This window comes from Nerophis ophidion, linkage group LG13 (assembly GCF_033978795.1).
Source record: "Nerophis ophidion isolate RoL-2023_Sa linkage group LG13, RoL_Noph_v1.0, whole genome shotgun sequence".
In the NCBI taxonomy this organism is placed as follows: Eukaryota; Metazoa; Chordata; class Actinopteri; order Syngnathiformes; family Syngnathidae; genus Nerophis; species Nerophis ophidion.
Window position 1 is genome coordinate 35,832,200 of NC_084623.1, and position 23,968 is coordinate 35,856,167.

At 42.3% G+C, this 23,968-nt stretch overlaps 1 protein-coding gene across 1 annotated transcript; it reads right to left on the reverse strand.

Annotated features, from left to right (window-relative positions):
- Positions 1–207: 207 nt before the first annotated feature.
- Positions 208–16,222, reverse strand: LOC133564491 (heat shock protein beta-7-like). The gene is made up of 3 exons (XM_061918843.1): positions 15,943–16,222; positions 808–971; positions 208–649 (listed from the first exon to the last, which is right to left on the reverse strand). The coding sequence occupies exons 1-3, from the start codon at positions 16,211–16,213 to the stop codon at positions 479–481; spliced, it is 606 nt and encodes a 201-aa protein (XP_061774827.1). The 5' UTR covers positions 16,214–16,222; the 3' UTR covers positions 208–478.
- Between the last annotated feature and the right edge of the window lie 7,746 nt (positions 16,223–23,968).

Genomic DNA, 23,968 nt, shown 5'->3' on the forward strand with positions numbered 1-23,968 from the left:
GAAGTGGCTGGGGAGAGGGAAGTCTGGGCTTCCCTGCTTAGGCTGCTGCCCCCGCTACCCGACCTTGGATAAGCGGAAGACGATGGATGGATGGATGGATATTTTCAATAACTAATAACTGTTTTATCCACTTAATTCTAACAGATTCACCGTCCAAAGACCAATCGTTGGCGCCGAAGCAACAAATATCAATGAAAATCTGAGAAATTCAATTTCCATATATTATTTTATTGTTCCTAGTTAAATAGTTCTTGATATGAGGTCATATTTATTTGCAAAGGTAGTGGTGAAACCTGACATACTTTCAAACTGTAAGATTGGGTCGCAAACAAAGACCAAAGTTTTCTCTTAGCTGAAAACTTTCGACCGGAAGTCCTGTAAACAATAGAAGACTAAAATATCTTCTCCAAAACAAGCTGAGCGCTCAGCAGAACTTGAACGTGGTACTGTACTGTAAGTACAAGGGGACTTTCTTTTCCTAGAGAGGGACTTCCACAGGCTCCTGGCCATCTGCGCCTTTGCTGCGGTGGACGCTGACAACCAAGATTCCATCATGGTGTATGGTCCCACACACAGAAAGGGGGTTCATGTCCCTTGGAAACAAGGACTTATGGGTAAACGTGTCCCTGATGCTGCCGTCATCCATGACCTGAAGGACACATATATGGACCAAGATATGTGCGAGGGTGAGAACAGTTCGGGCCAAAAAAATAAGCAAAGGGTTCAGTGGATAGAGTTTATTAATTAATAATAATAAAATAACCTCATGATGTGGTCATTAATATTTTTAAAACTTGTGCACAATACCTTCTCAGCATGAATGATAACATGGCGATCATAGGCCATCACAACAACGTCATGTGGCTCAAACTGTCTGACGTCAGCTGACACGTAGTAGCTGTCTCCCACACATTGCACACTGCCACAGGCAGCACTGCTTGGACCACTCGGTACAGCGCCACCCACTGGAGCTGTAACACATTCCAAGGTAAATAGAAAATCAAATAATAAGTAATGTCTGCTTTACATCACCCTCACCCCACCACCAATGCAACGCACCGTGCCCTGAAGTCTACCAGCGTTGTAACGATTCATCCGCTACATCGATTTATATCCCTAAGATTCAATTACTTCCATCTGTGCTCGGCAAGTTGGCCTTTCGGAAGATAGTAATCTATTTTACATTGTTTTAAAAGGCAATCAAAGGTTTGATCGATACCAGAAAAAAAACATTGGATTTAAAACTGGCTGACTTTTTATGAAGTTTAGCACTTTTCATGATAAGGAGGGCATCAGTCATCAAAACAAAAAATGGCAGATGGCTATGTTGGCCGAGAAAGATCACAACAAATCCAAATGGCGCAAGTATTGTACCATACGTCCCGGCAAGAAATCTGCGTTCGAAAGACTCCGGCTTATTAGTGATTCCTAAAGCCAAAAAAAAGTCTGCGGGCTATAGAGCGTTTTCCGTTCGGGCTCCAGTACTCTGGAATGCCCTCCCGGTAACAGTTCGAGATGCTACCTCAGTAGAAGCATTTAAGTCTCACCTTAAAACTCATTTGTATACTCTAGTCTTTATATATATATCATCTTAAAACTCATTTGTATACTCTAGCCTTTAAATAGTTCTTTTTAGACCAGTTGATCTGCCGCTTCTTTTCATTTTCTCCTCTGTCCACCCCTCCCTTGTGGAGGGGGTCCGGTCCGATGACCATGGATGAAGTACTGGCTGTCCAGAGTCGAGACCCAGGATGGACCGCTCGCCTGTGTATCGGTTGGGGACACTTCAAGGTTTCTCATAGTCATCATTGTCACTGGCGTCCCACTGGGTGTGAGTTTTCCTTGCCCTTATGTGGGTTCTTCCGAGGATGTTGTAGTCGTAGTGGTTTGTACAGTCCTTTGAGACATTTGTGATTTAGGGCTATATAAATAAACATTGATTGATTGATTGAAGACAGTAACATAAATCAAACAAAATTGACTTACATAGCCCTTATAGTCCTGTAATCAAACTGCTACACCTCCAGTCACCAGTCGGTGAAGCTGCTCAAGTTTGCGGACGACACTACTCTCATCGGGCTCATCTCGGATGGCGATGAGTCTGCCTACAGGAGAGAGGTTGACCGACTGGCGTCCTGGTGCAGCCTCAAAAACCTGCAGCTGAACACCCAGAAAACATTGAAGGTGATCATGGACTTCAGGAAAGTCACAGCCCCACCACCTCCCCTTAGCCTGATTGACTCTCCCACACCCGTCTCCATTGTGGACTCCTTCCTTTTCATCACCCAGGACCTCAAGTAGGAGCCGACCATCGGCTCCCTCATCAAGAAGGCCCAGCAGAGGATGTACTTCCTGCGGCAGCTGAGGAAACTTAAGGTGCCGACCGAGATGCTGGTTCAGTTCTACTCAGCCATCATAGAGTCCATCCTCACCTCCTCTATCACCGTGTGGTTCCTCGGCACCACAGTCCAGGATAAGCATCGACTGCAGCGCATGGTACGTGCTGCTGAGAAGGTGATTGGCTGCAAGCTCCCATCCCTCCAGGACCAGGAGGCGTGTGGGTCGGATCACAGCTGACTCTTCTCACCCTGGTCACAAACTATTCTCCCCTCAGGCAGGAGACTACGGTCCATCCAGACCCACACCTCCCGCCACCTGAACAGTTTTGTTTCCCCTTGGCCATCGGGCACATGAACAATAACAAGATCTGATAGCTCAGTTACAGCTCATTTTATGATCTATTCTGTGTTATATGTGTTTTATGTTGCACCATTGCACCAAGAAAAAGTCATAGTTAACCCGTTCTCAAACAATGGCAATAAAAACTATTCTGATTCTGATTCTGATTCTTGATCACAAAGGTCTCAAAGGACTGCGCAAGCCACAACGACATCCTCGGCTCAGATCCCACATAAAGCCACAACACAACTTTAAGCCACAAAGGAAGGCGCGAGGTTGAAAATGGTGTAATGAACATAGTATATAAGTACTATTGGAAAAAGTAAAGAAACTATTTATGACATCCCTTTACTTATTCAGCACTAAATTTTCCAACTTCCTCCAAGTCTTCGTTTTCAACTTTCCGCTTCAGTCACTTGGTCCGTGGATGAATCTTGATATTGTTGTGTTTTATCTTAAAGTTGTGTTGTGGATTTATGTTGCTGTGTTGTAGCATTTGTATTTGTTGTGGCTTTTGCAAGTGTGCTGTAGGTCAAACCACTGCTCATTTAACCCGAAAAAACAAACCCCGTTTCCACATGAGTTGGGAAATTGTGTTAGATGTAAGCACAAATGGAATACAATGATTTGCAAATCATTTTCAACCCATATTCAGTTAAATATGCTACAAAGACAACATATTTGATGTTCAAACTGATAAACTTTTTTTTTTTTTGCAAATAATAATTTATTTTAGAATTTGATGCTAGCAACACGTGACAAAGAAGTTGGGAAAGGTGGCAATAAATACTGATAAAGTTGAGGAATGCTCATCAAACACTTCTTTGGAACATTCCACAGGTGTGCAGGCTAATTGGGAACAGGTGAGTGGCATGATTGGGTATAAAAACAGCTTCCCAAAAAATGCTCAGTCTTTCACAAGAAAGGATGGGGCAAGGTACACCCCTTTGTCCACAACTGTGTGAGCAAATAGTCAAACAGTTTAAGAAAATCGTTTCTCAAAGTGCAATTGCAAGACATTTAGGGATTTCAACATCTACGGTCCATAATATCATCAAAAGGTTCAGAGAATTTGGAGAAATCACTCCACGTAAGCGGCATGGCCGGAAACCAACATTGAATGACTGTGACCTTCGATCCCTTAGACACGCCACTGTATCAAAAACCGACATCAATCTCTAAAGGATATCACCACATGGGCTCAGGAACACTTCAGAAAACCACTGTCACTAAATACAGTTCGTCGCTACATCGCTGGCTTTTTTGGGCCCGAGATCATCTAAGATGGACTGATGCAAAGTGGAAAAGTGTTCTGTGGTCTGACGAGTCCACATTTCAAATTGCTTTTGGAAATATTCGACATTGTTTGATCCGGACCAAAGAGGAAGCAAACCATCCAGACTGTTATGGACGCAAAGTTCAAAAGCCAGCATCTGTGATAGTATGGGGGTGCATTAGTGCCCAAGGCATGGGTAACTTACACATCTGTGAAGGTACCATTAATGCTGAAAGGTACATACAGGTTTTTGAACAACATATGCTGCCATCTAAACGCCGTCTTTTTCATGGACGCCCCTGTTTATCTCAGCAAGACAATGCCAAGCCACATTACAACAGCGTGGTTTCGTAAAAAAAGAGTGTGGGTACTTTCCTGGCCCGCCTGCAGTCAAAATGTGTGGCGCAATATCAAGCGTAAAATATGACAGCGGAGACCCCGAACTGTTGAACGAATGAAGTTCTACATAAAACAAGAATGGGAAATAATTCCACTTTCAAAGCTTCAAAAATTAGTTTCCTGAGTTCCCAAAAGTTTATTGAGTGTTGTTAAGAGTAAAGGTGATGTAACACAGTCGTGGACATGCCCTTTCACAACTACTTTGGAATGTGTTGCAGCCATGAAATTATAAGTTAATATTATTTGTAGTGCATTCAATTGAATATGGGTTGAAAATGAGTGCAAATCATTGTATTCAGGTTATATTTATTTACATCTAACACAATTTCCCAACTCATATGGAAACAGGGTTTGTATTTGGTTCCATTTAATTTCTCAGATAAACCTATTGATCATTTAACCTGAAAATATGTTGGTTGCACTTTTTGTATTATTATATTATTATTATTATGAAAAACAGCAAAAGTAGCTGGTAAATATACTGTTTGAATTAAATATTACTTTACTTTTATTGAACATAAGAGCAGAAAAGGTTTCCTCTTGTTAATTCAACCTAAAGTGTTGGTTGCACTTTATTCAAATAAGATGTTAATGCATTAGACTTGCTTGTTTGTATCCATAATTCATTTTAACATCATTGTCTTACAAGAAATAACAGGAAATAAGGAAACTTCACCTGCAGTGTCTAGTATACAGTACATATTTCACAGTCACACTGCTGGGTTTTTTGGCCAAAAAGTTACTGAATCGATTTCAACTCACTGAATCGTTTTGGATCATATCGTTCAAAAGAAACTAATAATGTCCCTGACATGTTTTTTACTTTCTCATACACTTCTGCTTTGGAGACTTTGTATCTGCAAGTATTGTGTTTGATATGATGAATGTCAAGAGCAATGTTGTCAGTGTCCCTCTATATGGCTCAGAAACTTGGTAAACCACTTCTTCCATTGAAAGAAAGTTCAAAGTTTTTCAAAATAAGTGTCTGTGTCGCAGCCTGAGGATATTCTGGCTAAACACCATTTCAAATTTGAAAAACCCGGGAGGAGAACAACCACAGCATCAATTAAAAGTGTTGGTGATGGCTTGGACACATGTGCCACATGCCGTCATCGTCTTGCCAGAGATGATCCCTCTATTGGACACCTCAAGGGAGAAGAAATGATGGCCGACCAAGAGAAACCTGGAGAAGAACCATAGGAAAAGAGCTCATTAAGAGACTATCCCTTAAGACTGCCCCCGGAATAGCAGCTGACTGGGCCAGAGGGAGATTACTTGCTGCGCCAGATGACCCAGAAGAGATTATTTGATGCTTGTTTTTATTGACAAATGTCGTGTTTTGGACTGCATTATTGTTCAATAAAGGACATTTATTACTAATGTTTAGGCTGTGTGCTTTTGTGTGCTTAGCTGTTGTGTAGCTGCTTGTAGTCTACACTACAGCCTACAATGTTTACTTATTGTAAATGACTTCACTTAAATAGAAGAAAATACCTACCTTAGGCCCCTTTCCACCAAAAGTTCAGGATCTTTTAATTTCTGACCTCATAGGTGGCTGTAGATGTGTGTAGTTTGTGTTTCCACAGTATTTCACAGTTCAGGGTAGTGCATGTTGAAGGTCGTACAGGGATTGAATGAGCTTCAGCTTTCCAGAGCTCTGCCCAGGGAAGTTTGCGAGGTTCCGCATGCTCCCACATTGTCCACGCCCCTTGCATGGACATGCTGACCATTATGCTGCAAAATTTTTCTTCCTCTTCTGCTCGGAGCTCGTCTTCTTCCTGCGGGCCCGCTTGTACCGTGGCTGAGGAAATCTACTTCTATCCTTTCTATTTCCACAGTATTCACCAAAGTATTGTGCCTTAGCCATGCCTCCACTCTGCTTATGGTTTCTTCTGCCTGCCACTCCCTCCCGGTCTTAACAACAATTCCTGCTGAGGCAACCTTGACATCTGCGGAGTCCCTGTACATTTATACCTCTCTGGCACAGGTGATTGTAAATTGCTCTGAGTGGTAGGTGCAGCTCGGTGGATTGGCTATACAGAGCAATGCAGCTCAAGGACCGAGAGAGCCCCAGTCAGTTCTTCAGGAACTGGAAATATACTCTCTAGTGCCTCTTTCGTTGTCAATGATACATAATAAATTAACAGGGGCCAGAGTATATTGAGCATGACTCCGTACTGGTATATCCAGGGCTTGAACTTTCCTGGGAGACCAGATTTGTCGAAGTCTGTAAGCCAAGACGACAGGTCGTTCTTGGTCTGCTGCAAAGCTGCTGCATCATTCAGGGAGCTGTCAAAAATTTTGCCCTGGCTCTCAACAGGTCTTTTGGCAACAGTTTGAATCTAAGTCCCTCCAATTGTAAAGCGAAAGTGATTGGCCACTTTACCTTTTTCCAGGACTAGAGACCTGGATTTAGTTGGCTTGAAGCTCATCTTTGCCTATGTGATGAGCCGTTCAAGCCCCTGAAGGAGCCACCGCCACCCAGGCACAGATGTGGTCATCACTGTCAATTCATCCATCAAGGCTCTTATGGGGGGCTGTTGGGTCCCAAATCTTGATTTTGGCCCCTCTGCATTCAACCTCTGCCGACTTGACAATCATGTTCATGGCCAAAGAGAATAGTGACACTGAGATTGTACAGCCGATGACTATGCTCCTCTCCAGGCAATGCCAGGCAGGTGTTACTTGGCTTGAGGGGTCTCTTGCACTGAAATCATTGTAATAGTCTGCTATGAGGTTGTAGATTTGGTTAGGTCAAGCCAGAGAGTTGCCAAGTCCGCCTTGCTTTCCCTTACCTCCTGGATCAATTGCGTCACCATTCTGTATTCTCCAGGCACTCCAGGGACCCCCCCCCCCCCCCCCCCCCCCCCCTTTCAGAGGTGTCTATGCATTCTTCAAAAAGAACTCAGCCTTTGGGACACGTTTTTATAAAAATCTTTCACTCAATGCTGAGCAGGGAGATTTTGCGGAACTGCTCCGATGTTGCTGGAGTTCTTGTTCTTTGGGATCCAAACGCCTTCAGCGGGCCTCCTCTGGCTTGCGACTCTCCCGCTCCGCCATGTCACCTTTGGAATCTTCCACAGATGTTTGAGGAGCCGTGGACACTGCTTATTGATCTTGTAGGGTACACCACTGGGGCCGGGAACCGAACAAAATCTTGCAGCTTTGACAGCTTCCTTTACTTCTGCCGGGTTCGGCTCATCAACACCAGTTCTGGAAGTGTCACCAGTGCCTTGCAAAGGCCAAGCTCCTGGTCTCTTGCAGTGTCACTGAAGGTGGAACTGAGATGATGGTCGACCTCTTCTCCTGGGCAAGTGAGGTGGCCACTTCACTTGTGGCCCAGTAGCCTCTCGTTGAAGGTGAACAACAATAAACTGTGTAAAGTTTAAAGACATAGGTTCCTAAATAGTTCCACTGATTAGCGTTTGTCAGTACATAGATGCCCCCCAAAAGTTCCTGTATTTCAAAAAATCATTATAGCTTTTCTTCCTTTCCATTGACAAGTTTGTTGGAGTAGAATACGAAAGAAATAAGAAATAAACAAGTAGCGGCGTCTATTCCAAGGGTGGTCGTGTGTTTGAAAATTAAGTTTTTGGAAAGGTTGTACTTTCAAGGTAATCAAAGTGCTTTGACACTATTTCCACATTAATCCATTCACACACACATTCACACACAGATGGCAGGAGCTGCCATGCAAGGCCCTAACTACAACCCATCCGGAGCAAGGGTGAAGTGTCTTGCCCAAGGAAACCGCGGATGTGACTAGTATGGTGGAAGTCAGGGATGAAACCAGTAACCCTCATGTTGCTGGCACGGCTGCTCTACCAACCAAGCCACGCCCTAAAACGGTGTTCAACCAATTAGCACTCAACAGCACAGACCGCCGCCGAAAAGGTTCCTGGTCGGTAGAAAAAGTCCCACAAAGAGGAACTCCAAATGCTTCCTAAAGAACTAAATCTACCCGGGGAATTTTTTAATGGAAACACAGGGGAGGTAAGTGGGGAGGTTCATGAAAAAATACCTGCGGTGGAAAAGGGCCTATTGTGTGCGCTTATTGGGGGACATTCAAATGTTAACTGGTTTTGCACAAGTAAAAAGGCTGCAGGACTGCTTGTATCGGAGATTTTCGATGTAAGCCGATATCCACTTCTTATTTATTTTAGGTTTTTTGGGCTGATATAAAACCAATGTCGGATCAGGACACCATACTTGGGGGACGGCGTGGCGAAGTTGGTAGAGTGGCTGTGCCAACAAACGGAGGGTTACTGGTTCAATCCCCACCTTCTACCATTCTAGTCACGTCCGTTGTGTCCTTGGGCAAGACACTTCACCCTTGCTCCTGATGGGTCCTGGTGAGCGCCTTGCTTGGCAGCTCCCACCGTCAGTTTGTGAATGTGTGTGTGAATGGGCGAATGTGGAAAATACTGTCAAAGCGCTTTGGGCTCCTTAAAAAGGGGTAGAAAAGCGCTATAAAAGTACAACCCATTTACCAAACCTCCCGGATTTTCCAGGAGACTCCTGAAATTCAGCGCCTCTCCCGAAAACTTCCCGGAAGAATTTTTTTCCCGAAAACTCCCGAAATTCAGCGGAGCTGGAGGCCACGCCCCCTCGAGTTCCATGCGGACCTGAGTGGGGACAGCCTGTTTTCACGCCCGCTTTTCCGCTATATAAACAGCTTGCCTGCCCAATCAATCAATCATCAATCAATGTTTACTTATATACCCCTAAATCACTAGTGTCTCAAAGGGCTGCACAAACCACAACACAAACCACTACAACATCCTCGGTAGGCCCACATAAGGGCAAGGTAAACTCACACCCAGTGGGACGTCGGTGACAATGATGACTATGAGAACCTTGGAGAGGAGGAAAGCAATGGATGTCGAGCGGGTCTAACATGAGACCGTGAAAGTTCAATCCATTATGGATCCAACACAGACGCAAGAGTCCAGTCCAAAGCGGATCCAACACAGCAGCGAGAGTCCCGTCCACAGCGGAGCCAGCAGGAAAACCTATTTAACTTTAGCGGCGCTATGTTATCAATGGTTTCGCGCAGGGTGTCGTTAAAGTTGTTAGTGAGGTTATCAATAGAGCCCACATACTTTGGGAATGGTGCCATTACCGAGGGCAGTAGGTCAGCAAGAGTTGTCGTCGTGGCCGTATTAATGTTGCGGCTGCTGTAGCAATTATTATTATTATTAGCTTGCCGAACATGAGTCTGAACCTCGAATTTTATAAGGTAATGATCGGACAATACTTATAATACGGGAGTATCGTAACTTTGGAAACGGTGATACCCCTGACAAGCACTAGGTCTATCGTATTACCGTTGTGATGCGTGGGTTCATTTATTATTTGTGTGAGACCACAGCTAATTATAGTCTGGAGCGCTACGCACGGTGGGTCCGATGGGGTATTCATATGGATATTAAAGTCCCCCATTATGATTATATTATCGGCGTGTGTCACTAGATCAGCAACGAACTCTGAGAATTCATTGATAAAGTCCGAATAGGGCCCTGGGGGGCGGTAGATAACAGCCAGGTGTAGAGGCAGCGGTGTGACAGACCTCATAGTAAGCACCTCAAACGATTTATATCTATTATTTATGTTAGGACTAAGGTCAAAGTTTTCGTTGTATATTAGTGCGACCCCCCCACCCCTTTTAAGAGGACGGGCAATATGTGCATGTGTAAAGTTAGGAGGAGATGCCTTATTTAGCGCAAAAAAGTATTTTGGTTTAAGCCAGGTTTCGCTGAGACCGATGACGTTAAGATTGTTGTCTCTGATGATATCATTAACTAACAACGTTTTGGGAGACAATGATCTTATGATTAAAAAACCTATATTATAGGATGTGGGCTGTTTTAGGGAATTTTTTATCAAATTATCCGTAGTAGCAATATTAATAATGTTGTGTTTATTATGCCCAGTGCATTTAGTATATCACGTTACAACATCTACGGATATTAATAAAAAACTGCACACACAATGAGACAAAGCAGAAGAACGAAGAGGTCACAGCCATGGCGACGCCGTCTGTAATAGAGTGATTCCATGTGGTCTGTCGCCATCTCCTGGTGAAAGTTGGCTATAGCGTTATGGGGTTGCTTTTTGATTGGCCAACAATTTATGTGGTGTTGCACACCTGACGGCAAGTGACTCTCGCCAGTACGCAAATGGCAGAACTAAGGTTACTCAAATAGTGAAAGGTAAATGTTGTTGTTTTTTTTAGTAACCAGCAAGCACAGTACAGTTAGTCGAACAACTGTGTTTTTATTACTGTGTATTTCATAGGTGCCGTCTGAAAATCAACTATTTATTTTATTTCCATATATGATAAAAATATATAGCTAGAATTCACTGAAAGTCAATTGTTTCATACATATATATATTTATATATATCTATATGAAATATATATGAAATACTCGAGTTGGTGAATAATACTCCCCTCTTAACCACGCCCCCCCGCCCCAACCACGCCCCAAACCACGCCTCCACCCCACCCCCGAACACCCCCACCCCCATCTCCTGAAATCGGACGTCTCAAGGTTGGCAAGTATGCAGGACACCCTTACCCTTGGGTCTATGTAGGGATAGTTTTCGCTGCTGAAGGCCCGACCACCCTCTGCTCGCTCTGCAAGCCCCTCCCTCGTACTCGGCTCAAAGATAGATGGGTTCTCTCCAAAAACGTTTCTTCATAATATTTTCTTCTCAAAGATCAACCCCTCCCCCACGATGAGGTTCATTATAGTGACTCAAAAGTGTATTTATCTAAACACCACTGCCAAATATCACAAATAATTAGCTCATAAAAGCACCTTCAACATGATTGGCTGACTTTATTTAAAAAAAAAGATGCTGCAGTTCAGTGCCATCAGTTCAGTTTCAGCCATTAAAGTAAAACTTTTGCTCTGCTTGAGTATAAAAATGTGTCTGTACGTCAGGTTTAATATTTACACTCCGCCCTCTTCGTATTAGTTCTTTATGAGGCGCGGCTGATGATGTTTGCAGCCTTTTCCCTCACTGAGCAAACATTCTTGTCATTCTGGCTCATTACTCCCCCTGAAGTGCAGCTCCAGTTTTCCGCCGTGGCGTTTCATCAGCGCACGGGGAAATACAAACACTCCGCCAATAGTTCCCTCATGCTAGAATAAAATCGGTGCCTTTTTGTTCCTGTTTTGTGGAAGGTTATGATGAGGATGAGAAAGGCACGTGAAGGATTGAAAGCTGTCGAGTAACATGGATGACACAAACCTGGATAAGAGCCTAAATAACATTTTTTCCCCATAAAACCACAAATTGCTCCTGTGTCTTTGGTCACGTGCTACAATGCAGATAACAACTTTAATTGAGTCATTTGCATGCAGAGCTCTTCCTGTACTTGAGTCCGCACACCAAGGGAGACGACAGTGGTATCTCGGCTTATGAGTGGACCAGATTAAGACTTTTTACGTAGACCAGCGGACATTTATCCATGAAACTATGGAGAAGCTGCTGTTTGACAAAGAAGCAGCTGGAAGGAGTTATCATAGAAGTCCACTCCCCAAGGTGAATGCTGTACATTATTATTCCATTACTTCATAAAATATCTGTAGTTGCTTGTAGTATATTTTATTGTGTGAACAAGGGGTAGAAAATGGATGTATGGATGGATGTTTTTAATACAATATTACTCATCTAGAAGTTAGTTTTTCTTATAAAATTGCTCCTACATGTTAAAATTTTGGTGTTTTAAAGGACGTAATTCGCAGATGTGATTAAACGTGGCCCATAAAATAATATGCATCAAAGTATTTTCTTTTTTCTTACAAAATGTAAATTTTCTTTCCATTTTGACACAAGAAATACATGTATTGAATGCAATTGCATATATATTTTACTTTCATATTATCTTATAGCGCAACAAAGCATTTTACATTTCAAATGTTATACATTTAGGATTTCAAAGCAAGTTATCCATTAAAATGTAGACTGTAAAAAGACAATTGGTTTACGGTATTTAACAGTTTAACAGTTTGGTTAAGAAATATATTCATATTGCATGTCAAGTTGTTTTTTATTTGGTTAGTACTTGTTTTTCTAATCAGCCTGACCTAATCCTAAAGTTAATTTGTTATTTAATTAATAATAATCTTTGTGATTAATACATGCTTTTATATCATTTATTCTATTGAATATGATCAAAATTAAGAGTTCAGTTTCAAATTATTCCGAACATGCATACGATATAATGTATCACATCACACATTTCCAGTTGTTTCATTACAGTACGCCCGAAGCAGAGCTTATTTAATTCTACCCTTTTTCATACTATAGCAATTTTATCCAATTTCCTTGTTCTGTGTAACAGAGTAGTGAACAAATTATTAATAAATAAATAACACACCATAGTAAGCAAACAAATATTAAATACATAAATGTTCTTTGTCTCAAGAAAAAAAAGGTTCAAGCTGTTCTGTTGTGATCCGCTGCCCGGATCATATTTTGATTTCGGTTTTTGAGTCTGTTTGTTTTGGACTCTTTTGGTTCCGGTTTGTACTTCTCTGTTTGTTACCATAGTTACTCGTTGATTTCACCTGCCGCTTGCTCCTGACGCGCACCTGTGTTGTAATTACTTTGTTATTCAAACCTGCCTTCTCCCTTCAGTCGGTCTTGGTCCATTGTTCGCGGTAAGCAACAATCACATATGTTTCTTGTTCCAGTCCGTGTGCTAAGAGTTAGCCTTAGCTTCCAGTGCGTTTGGCATGCTGCCCTTCTGCTTCCTAAATCGGTGCTAAGTTTTAGCATTAGCTCCCCGTACGTTCGGCACACTGTTCTTTTGTTTATTTCTGTCGATTTTGTACTGTATTTAAGTTATTAAATCACCTTACCTTTACTTTGTTGTCCGGAGTGTCCTTTGCATCCTTGGGGAGAACTAAAACGCGCCTCACAATGCGCTTCACCCGTGACATGTTCATCATAATTCTTGTTCTGTGTACTTTGTGAACACTTGTAGTTTGAACAGTCTCTTAAACTGAATCATATTGGGGCTTTGTTTGATTTATTTGGGTAATCCATTCCATAATTTAATTCCACATACTGATATGCTAAAGAGTAAAAATACAAATTCATGGTTAATAGTGGAGTGGTCTCCAGGTCCCTCTGTAATGGAAAAGTTGGGTCCTGAGAACAAGAACCCCTACTTTATACAATGACCCTGGAGATGGATATTACCTTTGGCTACAATCTATTTTTATATGTTCACTAATGTACTATAACAAATGGTGACTTCCTATCAGGAGTTGTAATATACATCTATAAACAAAATTATTGGTGTGTTTAGTGGGACAGGCGAAAGTTAAGCTGGAGAAAATGTGGTAGTTTATAAATTAATTCATGCTTCTGTGCGGCCCGGTAGCAAATGCATCACAAACTGAGGACCACTGCACTAGATGATGATGATGATGGATTAGAAATTCAAATCGCGCTTTTTTATTATTAGACACTCAAAGCGCTAACAGAGAAGTGGGAACCCATCATTCATTCACACCTGGTGGTGGTAAGCTACATTTGTAGTCACAGCTGCCCTGGGGTAGACTGACTGAACTTAAAGTTAAAGTATCAATGATTGTCACACACACACTAGGTGTGGTGAAATGTGTTCTCTGCATTTGACCCATTCCCTTGTTCACCCCCTGAGAAGTGAGCGGAGTGGTGGGCAGCAGCGGTGCCACGCCCGGGAATCATTTATGGTGATTTAACCCCCAATTCCAACCCTTGATGCTGAGTGCCAAGCAGGGAGGTAATGGGTCCCATTTTTATAGTCTTTGGTATGACTTGGCCAGTGTTTGAACTCACAACCTACCGATCTCAGGGCGGACACTCTAACCACTAGGCCACTGAGTAGGCTGCCAGTTTGCGCCAACGGCGCCTGCGACCACCACCTATCATTCACACCAGTGTGAGCGGCACCGGGTGCAAGGGTGAAGTGTCCTGCCCAAGGACACAACGGCAGCGAACCTGCAACTCTCAGGTTTCTGGCACGGCTGCTCTACCCACTACGCCATACCGGACTATTGACGGACTACTAAAATGAGTGAAGTGAATTTTATATTTATATATAGCGCTTTTCTCTAGTGACTCAAAGCGTTTTACATAGTGAAACCCAATATCTAAGTTACATTTAAACCAGTGTGGGTGGCACTGGGAGCAGGTGGGTAAAGTGTCTTGCCCAAGGACACAACGGCAGTAACTAGGATGGCGGAAGCGGGAATCGAACCTGCAACCCTCAAGTTGCTGGCACGGCCACTCTACCAATCGAGCTATGCCGCCCCTGTGGGTAAGATTGGTTATAAAACAATGGGCAGGGCACATTTGGCTCACGGGCCATAGTTTGGACACCGATGGGTTACAGTAAAAATGGTGAACCAAGTTACATAAGTTACATTGAATGAACAAAATATGGTTTATTCAGCATGTTTTAACTTTAGAAAGTTATATGATCGAAACCGATAATGATGCCAAAAAAACATAAAAGTAGATCTGAAGTCCTCAAATGCTTATTTCGAAAATGTAATTTTGTTTATAGATTTTATGCAATCTGTTGATATGTTCCCTTGTTTGAGTACACATAACTTAAGGTGTGTGTTGCTGAGCCCGATCTGGACCTAGTCTGGACTGGACCTGGTTTTAAAAAACATTTAAACAATCTAATTTCATTGACAGCCCGGTCTGGTAAAGATAATTTCTTATATTTGAAAAACTGAATTAAAATAAAATAAAAACAGTTACACAGAAACTAGTAATTATTGGAAATGAGTAAAATTAACTCTTAAAGGTCAGTACTATTAGTAGACCAGAAGCACACACAATCATGTGTGCTTCACGGGCTGTATCCCTTGCAGTCTGCATTGATATATAATCATTCAATCAATCAATGTTTATTGTAGGAAACAGAATATTAATAACCGAAGGAAACAACCCTTTTGTGTGAATGAGAGAGAATGAGTAAGAATTGTTTTTATTTTATTTTTTTTAATTTCATTTAGCCTTTATTTAACCAGGTAAAATCCCATAGAGATCAAAGATCTCGTTTCCAAGAGAGACCTGGAATGGTGTTAATGAGTGAGAATGATTGGGAGAGGGAGAGTTTCGGGGTTGATGCACTAACTGTAAGTGTATCTTGAGTTTTTATGTTGATTTAATAAGAAAATTAAAATGAAAAAAAAATGCATGAAATCTCCCTGTGGGTAAGATTGGTTATAAAACAATGGGCAGGGCTCATTTGGCTCGCGGGCCATATATTGGACACCCCTGAATTACAATAAAAATAGTGAACAAAGTTACATTATTCACATTGAATGAACAAGATATTGTAATGGATAGTGGAGTAGGCACTACGTTGTTTACTTCTTTTAAGAGTTTGGCCTTGGTGAAAGTCTCTGCTTTAGTTTGGTTTAGGCGCGAAAGTTACAACACAGTAGAAAAATCCTTGTACACTATTCTGTGGAACTGGACTCTGCGGCATATGCACTCACTTGAAACGTACAAGAAACATGAAAGGATCTGTTCTAAAAAATCTGTTTCTCATGCATCTTCCACTTACTGCTGTGTCCGAAGGAGCATCGACTGTGCTTGCCGAATGGGTCCTGGCAGTTGGAACACTCTTCCCGAAACAGACCGGTAGAATCTTGGGAGTCGAGGAAAGTCGGAAGAAGGGAATCCCGGTTGTCGCATGAGCTCTCTGACCGGAAGCAACTGGAGGTACTGTAACGAGCAGATGAGCGACAGGATGAGGAGGATCTGCGACTGGAAGAAGTCAGTGATTCCATTGCGCCTAACGCAGGTTCTCGAACCATCACGATCTTTGTGCACATAACATACTTGGCGGGGTCCTTATAAAGCCTGGAGGGTCTGCTGCTTCCATTCTTCACTTACCCTTACATGGCTAACGGGCTGACTACTCGGGCCAAGAATGTAACGACAAAACTGATAAGGTGTGAAGACCCGGTTTTGTTGAAGCCCGTGCAGACCTGAGATAAGCTTGAGGAGGGATACTTGTGGTCAAAAATAGAAGTGGCGGAATGAAAGGGTCACATCTTCAGTTAGGTCCACGGTGTGAAGTCTTGTCAATAATGCAAGAAAATGGGAGTTGTGTTTGCTAAGGGAGCAGCAGAAAATAAACGGGGGGACAGACCCGGATTACAGGAATCAGTCACACAACCAGGGACACGCACAAGTCAGAAGAAAGAGCACCTATAAATAAAATGACCGTATTTTCTGGACTATAAGCCGCACCCACTACATTTTGAAATACTATAATAATTGTTCATATACTAGACACACCAAAATCCAAGGATTTTGTAAGTGTTCATTTACATACCTTAATTGAGTTTGATTTTTGAGTTTATTTGGAACATGCATGCATACAACATGATAAATCACAATTTCCAGTTTCTCTATTCAACATGTTTGAAAAGGAGTAGGAAGAAGCAGAGTTTATTTAATCCTACCCCTTTTCCTTAACATAGCAGTTACTAAAACTTTTGTTCACTTCATGTTCTCAATCTATTCACAATGTACTCCATAAGTATTACAAATGAAAATAAATAATAATAATTGGTGAAGTAAGTTATATTTCATACAGTGAGATGAGTAATATTATCTTAAAAATGAATGGATGGACGAAATAAATTCAGAATGTTTGTCATGGTTGGGGATGGCTGGGATCACATCACCCAACAAACAATAAAGTAAGCCCAGCAGCGACTGTACTTCCTAAGAAGGCTGAGAACATTTGGTATGCCACCCAAAATTCTCAGCAACTTCCATAGAAATACGGTTGAGAGTGTCCTTACCAGCTCAATCACGGTCTGGTGTGGAAACTGCACTGCTAAGGACAGGAAGGCACTCCAGCGAGTGAGTAAAACTGCTCAGTCCATATCAGGAGCAGCCTTCCCCTCACTACAGGACATGTACTCTACCAGGGTCACCAGGACAGCACACAACATCATAAAGGACAGTACACCCCCCCAGCACAGTCTCTTCAGCCTCCTACCATCAGGCAGACGATACAGGAGCCTAAAACCAGGACTACAAGACTGACAAACAGTTTCTACCCACAGGCCATCAGGCTTGTGAATGCTAAGTTGTGAATGTTATCCCCCCGTCTTTACTTTTGTCTTTTTGAACAAAAGACAGCTACCTTAACCACCCCCGAACTGTGAACCATCACTGTAGACACCTTTCACCTTTGATCACTAAAGACACTTTAACTGCTGCTGTGACCCAAGGTCACCTCTATTTGTATACTGTTGACTGTCAATCAGAATGTGCAATAATGTTACGTTACTTACTATGCCTTGTATATACTTTTTTTTATTTTTAGTATTTTAAATTTTTTAGCTAAGTACCCTGTGACTTGTTGAAGGGTGGACTAGCAAAGTAAGATTTTCATTGTACGGCAAACTGTCTGTTTAACCGTGCATATGACAATAAATAATCTTGAATCTTGGATCTTGAATGGTTTTTCTTCTTACTTTGTAAACACATTTGGTTTGAAGAGTGGTTTCCAAAGAGTGCCTGTAACACGGCAATGAGATGAATAAGATGTTCTACTTTTTTGGTATGGTTGAATATGTTTATCAGGATTCTTTTTCCTTGTACTTTGAAAACACTTTGAATTTGAACAGTTTCTTAAAGTGGATCATTTTAGTATATTGTTTCATTTCTTTGCTTAATCCGTTCCATAATTACAATATTTGTTAGAGAAGAAAAATGCATGGATTAGCCAGCCGGCAGGTGTCCAACTCAAGGCCCGGGGCCAGATCTGGCCCACCACATCATTTTGAATGGCCCGTGAAAGCTTGGAAATAACATGCATCAATGAAGTAAATTATCTTTTTCTTTTTCTATTTCAACAGAAAAAAAGACATGTACTGCATGCAGTTATATATCTTTTAAATTGTATCTATCTAATAATGCAACGGATAATATATTAGTATATTTTTGAAAAAATAATGGGGTAAAAACATACATACATATCTACTTAGCCTTGTGATTTCAAAACAATTTATTCATCAAATCATACACTCTAAACATGATATTATACTTGTTTATCTTTGAAAAACAGCTCGGCCTTCAGAATCCTACCATAAGAAAAAAATATGTAGTATCATTTTTACATTTACATTAATACACTGTGAAAACAGCAACTATATTTTTTTATGCAAAAACACAACAAAAAACTGGCAGCTCAATCACCAATTTTTAATTTTACAATAAAAGTGTGTGACCATTTTACTGTACATTTTATGGTAAAATTCTGACACGTTTTTGACTGCAAAATCTCCAGATTTTTTTTTTCTTACAGTGAGGTGAAATATACATTTACTAATCACATGCATCAAAAAGGCCCAAAACATAAGGGACCCATCTCACCCTGAACATAAACTTTTTGAACTGCTGCCCTCGGGCAGGAGATACAGGACAATAAAATGCCAGACAAACAGATTTAAGAACACTTTTTAGCCGAGAGCAAAAGTGTCGCTGGACACAAGACAAGAATGACTGTGCATGTGAGCTGTGTGCTTGGTATTTTTCTGTATTTTATGTATTTTTATCTATGTATTTTTATCTATATTTATATGTTTTTATGTGTTAAGAATTTGCAATAAATTCGTTTTTGCTTACAATTTCGTTGTACAATGACAATTAAGATGTATTCTGTTCTATATCCTCTGAGGGCAGCCAAAACTGCAACGTGGCCCTCAATGAAAACAAGTTTAACACCCCTGGATTAGCAGCAGGGTTCAAAAGTTTGGAAATAAAGTGGAAGCTTGTCGTCTGTAAAATATGGCATTATCATGACGATGAAAATGTTGTGATCTGATGGCCGGATCATCACCATATTGTTGTTTTTGTTCCATTTTTATATCATTCTGCGGTTTGACATGCTTAGTTCCTGTTTTGTTCGTTTCCATGGTCACTCATTAAGTTCCACCTGCTAATCACGGTCCCTGCACACCTGTCGCTGTTGATTACTTCCTTATTTTAGCTCGCCTTTTCTGTTCACTCATTCTCGGATCCTAATTTGCCCACGCGCAACAGTGACGACTCTCATCCTTCTTCGTATGTATATTCTCGCTAGCTCTTACTCTAAGCCACTTTATATTCCAGCTTTCATGCTGAATGTTTTGTTTACTCTTTTGTGTCCTTGTGCCAAGTTTTAGTTTTCCTTGTGTTTATCCTAGCTTTCACGCTAGCGTCTTTTGTTTGCCTTTTCTCTTTACACTAGGGACGGCGTGGCGCAGTGGAAGAGTGGCCGTGTGCAACCCGAGGGTCACTGGTTCAAATCCCACCTAGAACCAACCTCGTCACGTTCGTTGTGTCCTGAGCAAGACACTTCACCCTTGCTCCTGATGGGTGCTGGTTGGCGCCTTGCATGGCAGCTCCCTCCATCAGTGTGTGAATGTGTGTGTGAATGGGTAAATGTGGAAGTAATGTCAAAGCGCTTTGAGTACCTTGAAGGTAGAAAAGCGCTATACAAGTACAACACGTTTATTTATTTATTTAGTGTTTTTGTTCCAAGCCTTTTATTATTCAATAAATACCTTTAGATCTTACCTTTGCTGTGTTCTGCTTCGACGCATCTTCGGGAAAACAACACCGACATTACCATGCCGAAGAAGAGTCTTCACAAAGCTTTAAAAAGTTTTTCCGTATCTGGCAACCACAAGGACGTCTTCGACGAAGGGACGTGGATGGTGTTCCGTGCGATGAAGGCGGAAACTCTCCGGTGTAAGCCTGATGAAAGTATGATGTGGGGGCCGGAGGGTACCCTGATCCCCATCCATGCTCCCATCGGGCCTGGTGAGTTTCCCTCCCAAGACGCACGCACTCGTCAGGGTGTGCGGAAGCCGCGAAGAATGGCTTCGTCCTGCGACAGTGACAATCCCACTCCATGTCTCCCTCCTCACGAACACAGCAACCTACAGTCAGCACACAAAACCCCTACACATTGTTTGGGGACCCAATAACACACTTTGCTAACAGTTTTACCGACTGGGCAAATTCCCAACTTGTGTCCCGCGCAGATGACGTCATTTCTTCGACGCCCCCCCGGTAACGCAAACCCGTCCTCCGATGATGTCATCAGCGAGGAATTTTTTTTTTAAGGTTCGTTTTCTCAGCCATTTTCGAATACCAATAACTTTTATGATAAAATACAGAATTATCAAGATATTTTTTCTATTTATTTTAATCAGCCTCGTTCACCTGCTTTTTCAACTCCACCTTCTAAGTCCCTCTTCCCGCCCAAGTCAAAGGGTTTTTCTCCTTTTTCAAAAGGAATTTCTGGTAATTCTAGAAGGGAGGAATATACCCACCGCCTAGCCTCCCTCCGCCCTCCCTTAGATACCTTTTCAGACCATAAAAAAAGCGTCTGGCATCCGCTTTTGGAAGGGGGGGCTCATGCTGGGTTCAACAGTGGCGTTCAACCAAGCCTTTGCCTCCACACCGTCCTCCTCCACCGGTACTCCGGTTAGCACCTCCATGTAGGCCACCGTTACCAGTGCTCCAATATGTCAAACCGAGTCCTCCTATGAGGCCTCCTCTACCAGTCTTTCGTCCCACTAAGCCGTAACTTCCTGCGCGTCGTCCTCCACCAGTATTTCGATTAGCACCTCCATGTAGGCCACCATTACCAGTACTTAAACCCAAACTTATTCGGGTGTTACCATTTAGTGGTGAATTGTACGGAATATGTACTGTACTGTGCAATCTACTAATAAAAGTTTGAAATCATCAAATTGAATAAGCAAAAAAGGAATGTGTGTCGTCCCTCGCCACATCGCACTTGGATGTTTGCGCCTTCACTTTTTTTTAATTGGGTTTTTTAAAGACTATTTTACGTATATTTGGCCTAAATTAAGCATTTTCCATCATAAAAACAGCTAAATTACTAAAATATATGAAGATTTCAGATGAGACCTAATTGATCAGATCGCGATGTCAAGTACCATGGCCACGATGACTAAAGGGTTCCTAATGGTAAAAACCTTAATTAAAAGGTTATACACCAAGAAACAAGGGGAAATTGTGTGTTCCATCAATCAATGTTTATGTATGTAGCCCTAAATCACAAGTGTCTCAAAGGGCTGCACAAGCCACAATGACATCCTCCGTTCAGATCCCACATCAGAGCAGGGAAAAAACTCAACCCAGTGGGATTACAATGAGAAACCTTAGAGAGGACCGCAGATGTAGGCGAAACCCCCCCCCCCCCCCGCCCCCCCAAACCCCTTCCCCAATGAACATCGAGTGGATCTAGCATTATATTGTGAAAGTACAGTCCATAGTGGATCTAACATAATAGTGAGAGTCCAGTCCATAGTGGGGTCAGCAGCGCAGAGATGTACCCAACCGATGCACTGACTCTGGACAGCCAGCACTTCATCCGTGGCCACCGGACCTGTACACCCCACCCTCCTCCACGAAGGAAAGGGGTGCAGAGCAGAAAAGAAAAGAAACGGCCAATCAACTGGTCTAAAAGCAGGGTCTATTTAAAGGCTAGAGTATACAAATTAGTTTTGGGATGGGACTTAAATGCTTCTACTGAGGTGGCATCTCGGACTGTTACCGGGAGGGCATTCCAGAGTACTGGAGCCCGAATAGAGATTTCTCTTTAGCCCGCAGACTTTTTTGGGTTCTGGGAATCACTAAAAGCTGGAGTTTTTTGAACGCAAATTTCTTGCCGGGACAAATGGTACAATACAATCAGCAAGATAGGATGGAGCTAGACTGGGTGTGTCGTGCGTGATCTACTAAGACTGCGTGTTGATAAGTGATGCAGACCACCTTGTTTAAATGAGGATTTTACAAGTAATGTACGGGGCATCACCACAGAGGCACTCTCAAGTACTTCACATCCATGGTTTTATGCTCCTACCTGTGGCTTTTTGTTCGGTTTTCAAACAAGCTTTAGACATGTATCACTTTTTATGGGCATTTTAGAAGCAGTCGTTCGGTGCATCGACATTGCATTTTTCCCACTCTGAAAATGCATTCATTGGAGAGGCTGCGGCACTTACTAGGAATGTTAAGGAAGATACGCAAGAAAACGCACATTGCTATAATTTTTTTTAACATAGAATATATGTTGATAATATATCTTCCATATGGAAAAACGAAGAATACAAAAATAAAAAAAACACCAGCAGAGATAACACGCATTAATTGAATTTGTTTTAATCAGCCCCTTAAAGGGAAACTCCACTTTAAGAGGCTGCCTGTGAACCCCTTAAAAAACATCCAAACACCTCCATTGAGGTTTTATATACAAGCTGTAAGTATATATGTAATGTAGTAACAGGCACATTACGTATTTTGCTCATTTTAAGCACACACATTCCTTACTGTACAATGTATTATTTTGGGGTCTCCCCATGTCTAGCATTAAAAGATTACAGTTGGTACAAAATGCAGCTGCTAGACTGTTGACAAGAACAAGAAATTTTAATCATATTACGCCTATACTGGCTCACCTGTACTGGCTTCCTGTGCACTTAAGATGTGACTTTAAGGTTTTACTACTTACGCATAAAATACTACACGGTCTAGCTCCATCCTATTTTGCCGATTGTATTGTACCATATGTCCTGGCTAGAAATCTGCGTTCAAAGGACTCCGGCTTATTAGTGATTCCCAAAGCCCAAAAAAAGTCTGCGGGCTATAGAGCGTTTTCATTTCGGGCTCCAGTACTCTGGAATGCCCTCCCCGTAACAGTTCGAGATGCCACCTCAGTAGAAGCATTTAAGTCTTACCTTAAAACTCATTTGTATACTCTAGCCTTAATATAGACTCCCTTTTTAGACCAGTTGATCTGTCGTTTATTTTCTTTTTCTCCTATGTCCCACTCTCCCTTGTGGGGGGGCGTCCGGTCCGATGGCCATGGATGATGTACTGGCTCCCCAGAGTCGGAATCCAGGATGGACGGCTCGTCCAGAGTTGGGACCCAGGATGGACCGCTTGCCTGTGTATCGACTTGGGACATCCCTGCGCTGCTGATCCGCCTCCACTTGGGATGGTTTCATGCTGGCTCCGCTGTGAACGGGACTCTTGCTGCTGTGTTGGATCCGCTTTGGACTGGACTCTCGCGGCTGTGTTGGATCCATTATGGATTGAACTTTCACAGTATCATGTTAGACCCGCTCGACATCCATTGCTTTCGTCCTCTCCAAGGTTCTCATAGCCATCATTGTCACCGACGTCCCACAGGGTGTGAGTTTTTCTTGCCCTTATGTGGGCCTACCGAGGATGTCGTAGTGGTTTGTGTTGTGGTTTGTGCAGCCCTATGAGACACTAGTGATTTAGGGCTATATAAGTAAACATTGATTGATTGATTGACGTCTGCAATCATTGGGACGGCGTGGCGCAGTGGGAGAGTGGCCGTGCGCACGAGGGTCCCTAGTTGAATTCCCACCAAGTACCAACCTCGTCACGTCTGTTGTGTCCTGAGCAAGACACTTCACCCTTGCTCCTGATGGGTGCTGGTTAGCGCCTTGCATGGCAGCTCCCTCCATCAGTGTGTGAATGTGTGTGTGAATGGGTAAATGTGGAAGTAGTGTCAAAGC

Bases quoted from the DNA above. Each gene is read 5' to 3' on its own strand.
- LOC133564491 (XM_061918843.1), bottom strand. From the start codon at position 16,213: ATGTGCACAAAGATCGTGATGGTTCGAGAACCTGCGTTAGGCGCAATG. The intron at 972-15,942 runs GTAAGTGGAAGA...AATGTGTTACAG, and splicing joins ATGCTCCTTCGGACACAGCA to CTCCAGTGGGTGGCGCTGTA. The intron at 650-807 runs GTATTGTGCACA...TGTGTCCTTCAG, and splicing joins TTATCATTCATGCTGAGAAG to GTCATGGATGACGGCAGCAT.